General features: G+C 35.1%; 2 protein-coding genes across 51 annotated transcripts in view; one reads left to right on the top strand and one right to left on the bottom strand.

Annotated features, from left to right (window-relative positions):
• UBE3A (ubiquitin protein ligase E3A) overlaps positions 1–13,997 on the bottom strand; it is a 101,568-nt gene that overhangs the window by 22,100 nt on the left and 65,471 nt on the right. For all 50 annotated transcript variants that reach the window (XM_063794454.1, XM_016927785.4, XM_016927786.4 and 47 more), the window contains 2 exons: positions 11,107–12,353; positions 994–1,138 (listed from right to left, as the gene is read on the bottom strand). In XM_063794454.1, coding sequence (XP_063650524.1) covers positions 994–1,138; positions 11,107–12,353 — 1,392 coding nt within the window. The remainder of the gene's footprint in view (positions 1–993; positions 1,139–11,106; positions 12,354–13,997) is intronic.
• Positions 1–13,997, top strand: part of LOC129137185 (uncharacterized) — a 188,035-nt gene that overhangs the window by 126,116 nt on the left and 47,922 nt on the right. The gene's annotated exons all lie outside the window — the stretch shown is intronic.

The raw sequence follows: 13,997 nt of genomic DNA, 5'->3' as shown, positions 1-13,997 counted from the left end.
TAAAACCCTAGCCAGATTATAGATAAGGGATGCGTGTGTGTGTGTGTGTGTGTGTGTGTGTGTGTGTGTGTGTGACTAAGAACAGTAACAGAAAGGTCAACTCAATTAGAATCAACAGGCTATAACAGCTCAAATCTCAAAGCTGAAGGGAAATGACATACATTATTCTATGCACACTCCTCACAATTCTGATGGTACCTTCAGTGGAAACCTTTTCCTGTAATTGTCATGTACTCAATTTTAAACGTAAGCAAGCTCAGTTACTAAGTGGTTATATTTACAGTAGAAACTGAACCAGTTCAGAATTATGCAGTTAAGTAGACTACCCAAAAGACTGCATCTTTTCCCTGTTCTACTTTATCACAAAAGGGAAAAAACTAAAATTCTGATCCTTCACTTTCAAATTGCCAAATCCCATCAGCCTTTCCCAAACTGTGTTCAATAACAACTCTTCTGTTAGGGCAGAAAAAGAGTTCTGGAGTTCAAAAAGTTTGGGGGAAACACTACCCATATTAAGCCCCAAGAAATCTTATAGCAAATAAACCTAATTAATGTGATATCAGCTAGTGTTTCTGAACTTTGAGCATGACATACTTGTGAGACAGTCTCTCAATACTCTTCAAACCATTGTTCTTTGAAGTTCACAGGTCAGGAAAACCGTGAGTTTGATGATGGTTTTAGACAACAAAAAGCAAAGAAATCCCTCCAACTGTTCCAATATACCATTCTAAAGTGCTTTCAATTCAGTTTACCAAAGAGATAATTTCCTTCATTAGAATATTCCTTCTAAGAAATAAAAGAATTTGAATAAATTAGTGATACAAATCAGTTCCTAAAACCTACAAATTCAGTCATGATGTGTGATTCTGGGTAATCCATACCAAATCCTTCTTTTGCTGCTCTTCACAGCTGAAAATATTTACAAAGTAAGATAAACAAATAACTAACTCAAAAGATGATACGACACCATAATCACATTACTAATGTATTTACCAATATCTGGATTGAAGATTTCCTCCACAACCAGCTGAAAAAATTCTTTGGAAACACCTCCCTCATCAACTCCTTGTTCTCCTTCAAATTCCACATACAACTGCTTCTTCAAGTCTGCAGGATTTTCCATAGCGATCATCTCTAGCTAGTGATTGAAAAGATAAACATGAAAAGAAGATGATTGCTAGTATCAGGAAAAAAACAAAATAAAAACAAGGAGTAGGATTAGGAAACAAATACAAATTTTTGACTTTTTGTATGTAAATGGAAACAGAAAGCAAACTGATAAAAAGTCAGTGAAGACAAAGATTCAGTCTTAAAGATAATCAAAAAGACAGACACAAAACAGACACTAGCATAGTAAAAAGCTAACTTTACTGATTTGTTATGAAATTAACATACAATTAATTAAGATTTTATTACTTGTGTGTTAAGTCTGGACTACACAGTTAGGACATGGAAAAGCAGCTAAATCATTTCAGCAAAAACAATGGAGTAGAGGTCTGACCTCAAAATTGTTCATTAGTAGTCCTTCATTAGAATAGAAACTCAAGGGTTAAGTCTTAATATCTACTAAGTCATAAGTAAAATATTTCAATTAAGAAAAATACACTGAATACTAAAGCAGTTTATGGTCTCTCACAGTAAGACTTAGTATAAATTACCACCTTTTAATGGACTAGAACCCATCTTATATCCACATTTCCTTAAAAACAGGTGAGACATAACCTTACTCATGTCCTTACTCTTTTTTTTTTTTTTTTTTTTGAGATGAAGTCTCACTCTGTCGCCTAGGCTGGAGTGCAGTGGCGCGATCTCAGCTCACTGCAACCTCCGCCTCCTGGGTTCAAGCAATTCTCCTGCCTCAGCCTCCTGAGTAGCTGGGATTACAGGCAGGCACCACTACGCCTGGCTAAATTTTTTATTTTTAGTAGAGATGGGGTTTCACCACGTTTGCCAGGATGGTCTTGAACTCCTGACCTCATGATCCGCCCACCTCAGCCTCTCAAAGTGCTGGGATTACAGGCGTGAGCCACCGCACCCAGCCCTTACTCTTAAAATTGTAAGTTAACAAACTTTAGTGTCTAGCATTTTCTCAACTATAAATCTTTTACCAAATATTCTTGTGTACCTATAGAATTATGAATATACAGTAACCTCATTGAGATTAATCATAAAATCAACACTAGATTCCAATATTAACTGTTTATACTGCATTTTGTTTGTTTTACTTTATGTATCTAAAATTTGCTAACAGTATGACTGTATCTAGTACATGGATGGATACTGTATCTAGTACATGGATGGATACTGTATCCAGTATCCATCATATCTCCTAACTTGCCTTCAAACATCTGTTGGCTGGTTAAAAAAATTTAATCTTGGAGATGAAAATTTACCAAAACAGGATATTAAATGTTTTCAGGTTATTCCAACTATTTCAAACAGAATTTTAAAAATGGTTTTGAAAAATGCAATAATCATTGAAACAACTGTAACACAGCACTACAGTAGTTAAAGTAATAATACTCATTTGGACAATCTAGTCTGTCTATAAAAAATAAAATCTCATAAATTAACGCATCAGGTCAGGTTGCCCGAGAGCATTGTTTTTTCAAACTTGTCACCTGCAACTCATTAGTGGGTAGTCTAATCCATTTAGTGGTTTGCAATCAGCAATGGGAAAATCAGAATGCATTCCACATAGTAATGGAACCTACTGTTTTGTGAAACTTTTGTTTCAATTAGATGTACAGATGGATAAGCATGTACTGGGATGCTATGTAAAATACTAGGGATTGCAGTCAAAGAGTTTGACAAAACTAGCTGAAATTATCTTCTGGGTATCTTCAACTTTAGGGTCCTATTCTGTGAATTTAGTCTTTAGCTTTAAATAATGTCTGTTGTTGTTCAACACCAAACTCTAATATTTACAAAATCATTTTTAGGCCACACAGTTTACTTTTAGACAATGTTTTGTTATGGAAAGACCAAGAGTCAGTCAGAATTCACCTTACTAGTCCCAACTCTCACTTACCATAACTTTTAACCTTTAAACTTTAGCACACGATTCAATTAAGCCTCAGTTTCCTCAACATACTGTAAGTTGTGAAGGCTTATTAAGAATATATGAGAAAGAGTGTTACCTTTTAAAATAGTTTTGCTCTCTGAACAAAAGATTTGCAATTTTGTGTCCCCAAAGGAACTTGATATAGACTAGTTCCAAGATCTAGAGTCAAACAAATGTAGATGTGAAAATAACCTTGGGAAAAAAAATAGTTTCAGTTGGAAACCTGTTTCAAGCTACGGAGTATACAGAATTCTGAGGAGACTAAAATTAGAATTAACATCTTAGCTCAAATGTGGGACCAGGCCAACATTCCATATTGCCATGTAATCCATTCTGAGTTTCCTTATGCCAGTTCCCAACTGGCTAGGTGTTAAAGATGTAAGTCAGTGTTTATATTTACCTTTACATCCAAAGGTATACTTGCTTTTATCAAATATAGTGTATTCCAAAGTGGGGGAAAAAAAGGTTATCTGGTATTTAGACTGTGCATTCTACAGCTTTTCCCCACTAACATTCATAGATGACAGCTGACTCCTTATCAATGTAAAACCTTTTAAAGGATGTGGTGGTGAATTTCTACAGGATTGAGAGGCCCTGTGTTCTATCTAGTCTTAGCTCTACCTAAGACATGTCAAATGATAACTGAAGCAAATTTATCTTTATTCTCCATAAGATATTACATGTCTGTCCACTTCCACTGATCTCTATTCTATGCTCCCCACCTTGGTGCCAAAAGAATGTAATGCAATGCAATATGTTCTATTGTAAATGCAAACATACAACTTTACCTCTCTTATTTCATCTGTAAAATAACCATAATAATATAGTAATAAATTAATGTATGAACTGCTTAGATTAATTCCCTGCATAAAGTTAGTGCTTAAAAGTACTAGCTGTTGTTGCTGTTATTTTATTGGTTCTAAAATATTTTCTGAAAACCCACCATAGCATTATAGAACAAAAATATTCCATGAATACAGCAACAATAATATATAGCACTTTTGCAGCATTTCACACATAGTAACTAATTTAATCTTCACAACACCCTTATGAGGAAGGAAACATTAACTCCACTTTACAGATAAGGACCCCAAGATACTGAAAGGTGAAATAACTTCAAGTCACAGTAAGTCACAGTAAGTTGTGGAACAGATACTAATCCAGGAAACAAGCTCTTAACTACTATGCTTTACTCACTCTCTTCAATGACGACCAAAAATTTTTTTTTTAGGATTATGAGTGATTTTTATTTTCCTTATTCTTTTCCATATTTTTCCATTTTTTACAACAAATACATTTTTCAGAGTCAGAATGTGTTCAAATGTAAATATGTAAAAAGAATAATTTGAAAAGTAGTCGGTAACTGAATTCTGTAGGCAAAAATTTTGTTATTACCTATTTTAGATTACCATTCTGGTACACATAAGTGATTTCATAAAATACTGTACCACTGAAGAATAAAAGCTGGGCGCCGTGGCTCACACCTGTAATCCCACCACTTTGGGAGGCCAATGCAGGCAGATTGCCTGAGCCCAGCAGTTTGAGATCAGCCTGGGCAACATGATGAAACCTTGTTTCTACAAAAAACTAAAAAATAAATAAATAAATAAATAAATAAATAAAAAATAGTGGGGGGTGGTGGCATGCGCCTGTCATCCCAGCTACTTGGGAGGCTGAGGTGGGAGGTCAAGGCTGCAGTCAGTAGAGATCGTGCCACTGTACTCCAGGCCTGGGTGACAGAGTTAAGACCCTGTCTCAAAAATTAAAATAAATAAAATAGTAAAAACAGAATACATAAATAGCCTTTAAAACTATTTTATTTTAAATTATTAACACATAAAATTTAGCAATAACCATTTTGATAAAGGCCATTATTACATAAACAGCTGTACTGATAATTCTTTTTCTTAAAAATAACCTCCATCAATTGTTCAGTCAATTTAAAAAAGATTTAACAAATAAACTGTAAAGGTGTATTCTTTACATAATAGCTATATTATTTAAAATTGTATGTTGTTGTTTAAACCCAAACCTCACCATAACACTGTATTTTTTAAGTCAGAAGTTGTTTTAAATGCATTAGGATATTTGAAATTTGGAGGACTATGTCTAAACATTCTGAAAAGGAGAACGTGCATGCATGCATGCCTGAATTTATTTACAATACAGACGTGGATTTTTAGGTTTGTTTTTTTTTTTTTTTTTTTTTTTGAGACGGAGTCTCGCTCTGTCGCCCAGGCTGGAGTGCAGTGGTGCAATCTTGGCTCACTGCAAGCCCCGCCTCCCAGGTTCATGCCATTCTCCTGCCTCAGCTTCCCGAGTAGCTGGGACTACAGGCGCCTGCCACCGCGCCTGGCTATTTTTTTTTTGTATTTTTTAGTAGAGATGGGGTTTCACTGTGTTAGCCAGGATGGTTTCGGTCTCCTGACCTTGTGATCTGCCCACCTTGGCCTCCCAAAGTGCTGGGATTACAGGCGTGAGCCACCGCACCAGGCCAATTTTTAGGTATATTTAAAAGTACAGTGTATGTTGTATTTATTTAACATGGAGACTAGCAACAGACAGAGATTACTGGGGAAAAATAAACAAAAATATCCTGGATATAATCATATCTACCTCTTCACTGCGTAACTTCCTCTTCTTTAAGACTCTTGATTTCATCAATTGCTGGATAAAATGATTTTTAATTTCTGAACTTTTTAATTGGCCATGATGATGAAATCCTAGGGAGTTCATTTTTAAAAAAAAAATCTGACCTGATATCAAAGCATTTGCAGAATACCTAGCAGGATAACATCTTAATATCAAAATATGATATTACTAGACTTACAGGAATCAAAAGGAAAACCTTATCACTTAAAATCTTAGTTTTCTGAGCTATTACATCAAATCAACTCATAATTTTTTTAAAAAATTCCTTAATACCATGAATATTTAAGTAGAAGCAATAATCAGATAAAAGAGACCTCTAATACTTAAGAATGCCTGGGATTTCTAAGAAAGGCTAGCTTCAAGGCCGGGCGTGGTGGCTCATGCCTGTAATCCCGGCACTCTGGGAGGCCGAGGCGGGCGGATCACGAGGTCAGGAGATTGAGACCATCCTGGCTAACACGGTGAAACCCCATCTCTACTAAAAATACAAAAAAATTAGCTGGGCATGGTGGCAGGCGCCTGTAGTCCCAGCTACTTGGGAGGCTGAGGCAGGAGAATGGCATGAACCTGGGAGGCGGGGCTTGCAGTGAGCCAAGATTGCACCACTGCACTCCAGCCTGGGTGACAGAGCAAGACTCCGTCTAAAAAAAAAAAAAGAGGAAAAAGAAAGAAAGGCTAGCTTCAACTACTTCAGTCAACTTGAGGCTTAAACTATTGCTTGAGATTTCCAGGTTATCCAAATTAATTTTTTCATGTTCACGATAAACACATGAAGAAAAGTCTGTTATATCTCAAATGTAGTTTAAATGTTTGGGTAACACCAAATCACGTAATCACGTACGTCCATGAGACCTGGAATCCTGACTTCTATTTCCAATTCTGCCATTAATTTATGTAGGCTGGAATCTCTTTTAGATTTCATTTTCCTCACATGCAATACTAAGTTTGATGTTTCATTGTCTTAAATTATTATATAATGCTGAGGATCTATGTATATATAGGCTTCATTCTCTCATTCAGTTTCTGAGAAATTACTTTGAGGGCATAAACCAAGCATATTTCTTGGTTTCATTTTTGATTTCAATTAGAATAAATCACAAGAAAGAACAATGGAAATTACATGTTAACCACAATATAGTGTATGTGTAAGACAAAATTAAACATACCTAGTGCAGCACAGAATAATCTCATTTTTAAAGCTCTGTGAGTCAATGAATAAATAAAAGAATTAAGTTCATGTTTCACTAGTAAGAGTGTTCACCAATGCTGGAAGCTGGGAGCTGAAAATGCTGGAAGCTGGGTTAGACTGGGCTATTAGAAACCAGATAAAAAGGGCCAGTGACTTTTAGAGGGGATTTTGCAGAACCTCCTGGTAGTGGGGCTTTTTATCTGTGCCAATCACCTTTATCTGTGCTAATTCCTATTTTTGAACTTCCCTATTCAATTCCACATCTCAGCCATTCCTTTTGGTTTTTAGATATTTATGTGAAATTCTAGAACTCCCTGACTAATTGGAACCAAGTTTCACATCATCATCATCCTCTATTCCAAGCTTGCTGTCCCCATGATCCTCTTAAAAATCTGAGTTTCCAAAACACATAAACATACTTGTATATCAAAATGGCCTTCCTCTCTCTATATATGCACACATACACACATAAACACACATGCACACACACCCCCACCCGAGCTGAACCAAAGGCCATCTTCCCAAATATTGGAGTCTGGCTTTATCAAAATATTTGTGGAGTATTACCAGAAGTTCAGATTCGTAGGCTCTACAATACAGCTTCTAATCTAAACCTCTAGAGGTTAGGGCCCTGGATTTTATTTATTTATTTGTTTATTTATGGCATTATCAAAATATTTGTGGAGTATTACCAGAAGTTCAGATTCGTAGGCTCTACAATACAGCTTCTAATCTAAACCTCTAGAGGTTAGGGCCCTGGATTTTATTTATTTATTTGTTTATTTATTTTAAACAATTTTCCCATTCAGATGTGAAGGCAGTTTGAGGGACCTCATGATGGCAATACTATATTCTTCCATAAACTTATAACCTCTATCTTCTCCTTTAAGAAGTAATTTAAAAAATCTTAATACATACTATCATTGGAAGTGCTTCGTCTAAGAAAAATGAGAAATTATCTACTTGTAAAAGAACACACAAATGGGTAAATATGTAAAAACCTCATCACATTAGGAATGTCTTCATTCAAATGAAAGGTGAAGTCTAAGCTCATGTTTATCACTGTACTGTTTTCTAAGGAACAATAACGAAAATATACTGAAAATAAGTCCTAGGGGAACTACGGCAGTAAGTTAAACGGGTAGGGTGGGGGTGTTCTTAAGCAGTTCTAAGGTATTTGTGAAGAGACAACTTATATTCTATTGATTCTAAAATTCACTTTTCTTTTTTCACATTATCTCTGAAATCAGATTACACCATACAAATGATAGCATCTTACAATGAATTGCTGGTATTTTTCTGTCTTAGCAGTAATAAAATGATAGTGTTTCCTACAATCAGAGATTAGTGAAAATACTATCAACATGAATTCTTCTCTTGTCATCAAAGACAATTTCTCTAAAAACCTCAGGAAAAAAGCTGCTAGTCTGGTTTGAATTTCACAATATATAAAAGCAATGAATATATTTTTCTTTTAAAAAAAAATCCACAATTATTAATTCAAGTTACCACTCCTCAACAGAAAACATACAAGAGTCTCATATATGAAGTCACTATTTTCTGGGCTTGATTTCTAAACTAAGGAGTAGATAAACTCTAAGGTTTCTTTTAGCTCTTAAAGCCTAGGATCCCATAATTTTATTTATCAATATTAAGCTTACCACAAAGTTTCTCATTTCTTCTTTTCCACCCAACCCTGCTATACAATTCCAAAATTAGCAAGTCATAAAAAAGTGGCCACTAGTTTGTTCACTGTGATATATAAGAATGAGGCTTAAAAAGCAGAGATCCTTGGGAAATAAGATCTTGAAAAATTCATCACTTTTGAGCTTTCATATGAGAGAATAATCTTAAACCACTTTCTATTATAGAACTTCTACTATGTGTTACTAAAATATGTGGCTTTATCATAATCATCACCTGCTGTGAATACTTACTTCAAAAAATTACGCAGGTTATCAATTTTACTTATAAGACCTATTTCGATGCTGGTTTTTCTAGTCTTTTCACATTCTGTTATTTTTTTAAAAAAAGAAAAGGAAGAAAAAGTAAGGGAGAAAGAAAGTTAAGAGTAAAATCTGCTTAGTGTGAGCATTCAGAGCCCCTAAGGAAGCTTCTCTGTAAGCATCATCTCTTTCTATTTTCACAGTTTATTAAACTGCCTAACACACATGATTTCTGAAGTGAACTGCTTTTGTGGGCTGGCAATATTCAAGTACATATACTATCTAGTGAATCCTGATTTATGGTAGGCCACACTATATTATCTAATTTTGATATAATTAAGCAGAACTTGCTAAAAACAAGTTACCATAATTAAAGAGCTCACAGTTAATTTTACACTAACACCTAAGGCTTTAAAAGCAGTTGTTTCCTTAAAATTCTAGAATAGAATTTAAAATATAGAATAAAGTATACACCAAGTACTTAAACTTTTGTTGTTAGTCTTGCTTTACTAGAGAAAAAAATGGGGGACTGAGGAAAATAAGACTGAGTAGACTTCTGAGCAAAAGACAGATAAGGAAGGTAGACAATTTTTTGAACCCTGGAATGATTCTTACAGTGTAATTTCATTGCCTTTTAAAGGCTAGACATAACTTTTGATGAAGACAGCTGAAGGGATCTCACCTCAAGAAGCCAAACATAAAGTATGTAGCTTCGGCATTTGCAGTTCTGCTCCAACAATGGATAGTCATAGACAGACCTCAACATACCTTTCATAAAACATCACTCACATTCTTATAAAATACCCTATCATTCTGCTAAACTATGTAAAGTAAGGTGCTGGCTGCCTTATGATCAGTCATTAAGTGTATTAATTATTCATGTGTCTCAAAACTATGTAAGGGAAATAAAAAGGGTACCAGAAAGCAAGCAATAATAATGACTTCAGGCAGTTAAAGCCCCCTTTTGTCTCTGCTAGAAAACCACCTGAGTTGCTTAAATAATGCAGAATCTTTCTCCAACACTATAAACATATCTGACATTAAAAAAAAAAAAAAAAAACCAGTAACAACAAAAAAAAAACCACACAAAATCTCTGCAATTTTTAATTTCTGAGATGTCAAATAACTTTTTCCACCGGGCTACAGCGTTATGAATTCTCGAATTTAGACAATTCTAAAACTAAAATTTAGACATTCTAAAACTAAAATACATTTTAAAGTAAAAATCACATTTCCTAGTTGTCTGTGTCAGACAACTTTACTAGTATACTATAGTATTATTAACTACCTTAATTTTGGTTGACATTAAATTTTACTTGAAGATGATAAAAAAGTAGCAGCAATGACAGGGATAGCTAATACTAGAAATACAATAAAACTCTGCGATAATGCACCTGAGACAAATGTAAATTTTGGTAAAATGTGACTGACAACTGCTTTCTGTCTTCTGGCCACTCTTATATTCTTAAACAGATACACTAAAATTATCTTGTGGAGGAAAGAAAAGGAACAAATGGCAACCCCATCTGGAAAACCAGGAAGTTAGGATGAGTACCTGAGTTTCCAGTATTTCCCTGCTCAATCTCCCTGGACTTGATGTTACAGGCACCACTAATCCCCAAATTTTTGGAATAGCTGCTGTTTTCCAGAAGTTCCAAGACCCAGAGTTGTCTCTATGAATTTTTAAGTGGGAAGAAACTACCACAGCCAGGCAGTGCCGTCCACACAGGGATATTCTAAGTGGCCCAGCAGGACTCAACTCTTACTGGCAACAGGCACTGATCTGCCATGGTCACTTCATCAAGTCCACAATAATGCAACTCTGAATTTTACACGATGGAATTTTTTGGACACTACCTATAATTTTATGGTATGGTTTTACTGTACCATTACTCCCAGTTCAAGACTGCACATCCACACGTATTATTGGGTATCTCCACATTTCTCTTGTTCTGGTCTTTGTCCAACACTCTATTCTCTTCTGAATGAAACTTTGGATTTAGTTTTCAAGATTTAGAAAACCCATTCTTTTTCAAAGACAGCATGACCATTATATAATACAACCGATACTTTGTAGAACACATCTATAAACTTGCACAGGAACAACAAAAGTATAATACTTATATAAGATCAGAAATGTCCATGTGTTCCTATGCTATATGGTATCATTTTTTTCAGTCACTTTTAAAATGAATTCACTGAACTGTATCATGATATCCCCATTATTAGGTTTTTAATCTAGCAGCCCAACTTACCCGGACAAGTGCATCATCTATGATATGGTCACGTCTAACTTTGAGTCTCAAATATGGATTCAACTGCTGTCCTTGAACTAAGCTGTAGAGAACAGTGATTCTTCGTTCACTGTACATGCGAATTCTATTGTCATAATATAATCCCAAATTCTTTGTGACAGCATTCAATATAAAGGGACATGTCATAAAAGAGAATTTGTTCTCTGTTTCTACTTTGAAAAAAGTATAATCTTTATCCATTTCTAGAACCTCATTCAGTGGTTCATTAATAAACTCTTCAAAAGGGATAAGTGGTTTTCGACAATCCAGGGTTTTAACACCAAGTTCAGTTTCCAGGGGGTCCACTCGAGGACCTTTCTTGTTTCTTCTTTCTTCTCCCAAAAGCTCCTGAAGTGTCAGCTCGCTGGACTCAGGGATGGGCTCTTCATCATCTTCTTCATTGTGATTTGTGTCCACTTCCCCTCCCACTACATTTGCATAGTAAACCATTTTCAAGCACTTCGAAGCAGCAACAATGGCATCATCATCATTCACTAGATTTCGACTGTTAAATTCATTGCTTATGACTTTGTAAGTAATAAGTTGCTGAAATGTCTCCATCATTCTCCGAATCTGGTCTGCATTGTATTTAGACCACAGTCTGATCAGTTTTCCTTGGGCTGCAAGGGGTAGCTTGCTCATCGCTTTGCAAAATAATGGCAAAGCCATTTCCAGATATTCAGGACTGTGGAGATTTCTATTCTCCATTACGATAATGAACAAATTCAGATAATTAGGATCTCGAGAGTATACATTGTGATACGTCAAGTCACATTCCACGTTAGGTGACAAATATACAAGTGCATTGAGAAAGGCAGTTTCAATTTTTTCATTAGAGAGCAATCTGGTGTAGACCCTTCTAATGGCATCAATATCCACAGACACATCATCAGGGCCTAATTTTTGCAAATTGTTGTCTCCCTGTGAGCTATCACCTATCCTTGAGGAAGATGCTTCTGAGTCTTCTTCCATAGCAGCAGCAGAACATGCAGCTTTTTCCTTTTCATCTTCATCTTTGTCTTCATCTTTTGCTTGAAGAGATTTCAGTTCTTCCTTGGTGTGTTGTTTAACTTTCCGGAAGCTCTGTACCAATGCCTCAGCACTAGAAAAAACTCTTCCAATAACACGGATTAAAGGGGAATAATCCTCTCTTTCTCTACATAATTCAAGAATTTCATATACCTTCTCTTCTGTTAAGTAAGTCACATCTAGAAAATCAGAGGAAAAAAGAGAACATTTATTTTCATAATATGTATGTTTACTCTGTTGCAAAAAGTTCTAAAAGTAAAACAGCCAAACATTCTAGGCTCAATATCATTTATGATACACAACTCTTAAAGTATCTAATACTTAGATTCAGCCAACAAAATTTAATGCTTACCTATTTTTTTCAATGAACTACCTATACCAATGACCTCACCCATGCTTTTACATTCTTTCAACAATGCATAACTCTTAATAAGATCATGAGTTTAAACTTTCTTTATAATCAAGATATCTATTAATGTATAGCTTTAATTATAAATATGAACCAATATGTCATGTACTGATTAATCATAATACAGCTCTTAAAACCTCACTGTAGAACACACAGAAATACTACTAATCTGTGAGTTTTCTTGTTTCAGTACTCTGTTCTCCAAAGACTAAGAAGGCAAGGTCTTAAAAAAAGGCTCCTTCAGCATCTATGTATGTATTAAAATCAAACTGGTTCATTTTGGGTCTTCCTAGTTTGTTCCAGGGTAGTCATTCTGTGAGTGATTGAGAAGAATATACCATTTCTCATCGGCTCTTAAGTAGGAACTGCTTTCCACAGCCAGGAATCAGGTTAGACTAAATCTCATAGAGTGACAGAAAATAGTTTTTGAGCAATGAAAACAAACAGTGCGAAGAAGTCAACTTATGAGCTGGCAAGCAGTGCAGAGACTATGTAGTCATCAAAATCTATTTCCTCTTTTCCTGGGCACAGAGTTGGACCACATTTCCCAACTTTTTGAGATAAGTGTTATTTTCAGGCCAAGGCTTTCCCCCTTCTGGCTAACAGGATGAAAGATATTTCATTTCACAGGTAAAAACAAATGATATATTTTGTGTACTGACCAACATAATACTGAGAATAGTCTTAATTCTCCCTTTTATCAATAAAGTGACATACTTGTCATCATCAGATTAACTACTTGAGAGGTTAATTTTAGAGGCACACAGACAATCCTACCTCCATTGTGCCAAATATACCCTTATACATGTAGTGTACAACATGTAGAATTTTTAATGACTCCCACCTCTGCTATAATATATGTTTCACAATGAAAGACAATATAAAATGTAAGTGATCATTGAATGGTCTCCAAAAATTGAAGCACAAAAATACCAAATTTTATCATACTAAGGATCTGATCTGTGGCCCAGCTACAAGAGTACCAACACTTGCAGTTTCTTTTATGGGCCTTAACTCTTTAAGAACTAATTCTCAGGTTTGTTCTATTAAGAATATATAAGCATCTTTTGCTAAACATCAGTAACCTCTTCCCCAAAAGCATAAAACCACTGGAAACCTATTTCTCATTATTTTCATTGAAAATTTTTAAAATACCTTCTTACAAGACAATGCAAAACTCCTAATTTCCTAAAATGTAACGTAACAGAAAATACTACTATCCTATTAGGACATAAAACACTTTGCTTCCTGAGAAAGTCATAAGGTTAACAAAGACTTGCTTTGCATGCAGTAATATGGCCTGTCCTAGGGATCACCATTCTAGACTCACATGTCCTTTGTTGATATGTCATGCTTTCGGAACATCTTCAAGTGATTCTGACAGTCTACTAATCCTATATAGAATGTACCTATA

Source organism: Pan troglodytes, chromosome 16 (assembly GCF_028858775.2).
Source record: "Pan troglodytes isolate AG18354 chromosome 16, NHGRI_mPanTro3-v2.0_pri, whole genome shotgun sequence".
NCBI classification, from domain to species: domain Eukaryota; kingdom Metazoa; phylum Chordata; class Mammalia; order Primates; family Hominidae; genus Pan; species Pan troglodytes.
The sequence above is the reverse complement of the archived record's forward strand: the minus strand, read 5'-3'. Positions and strand labels throughout refer to the sequence as shown.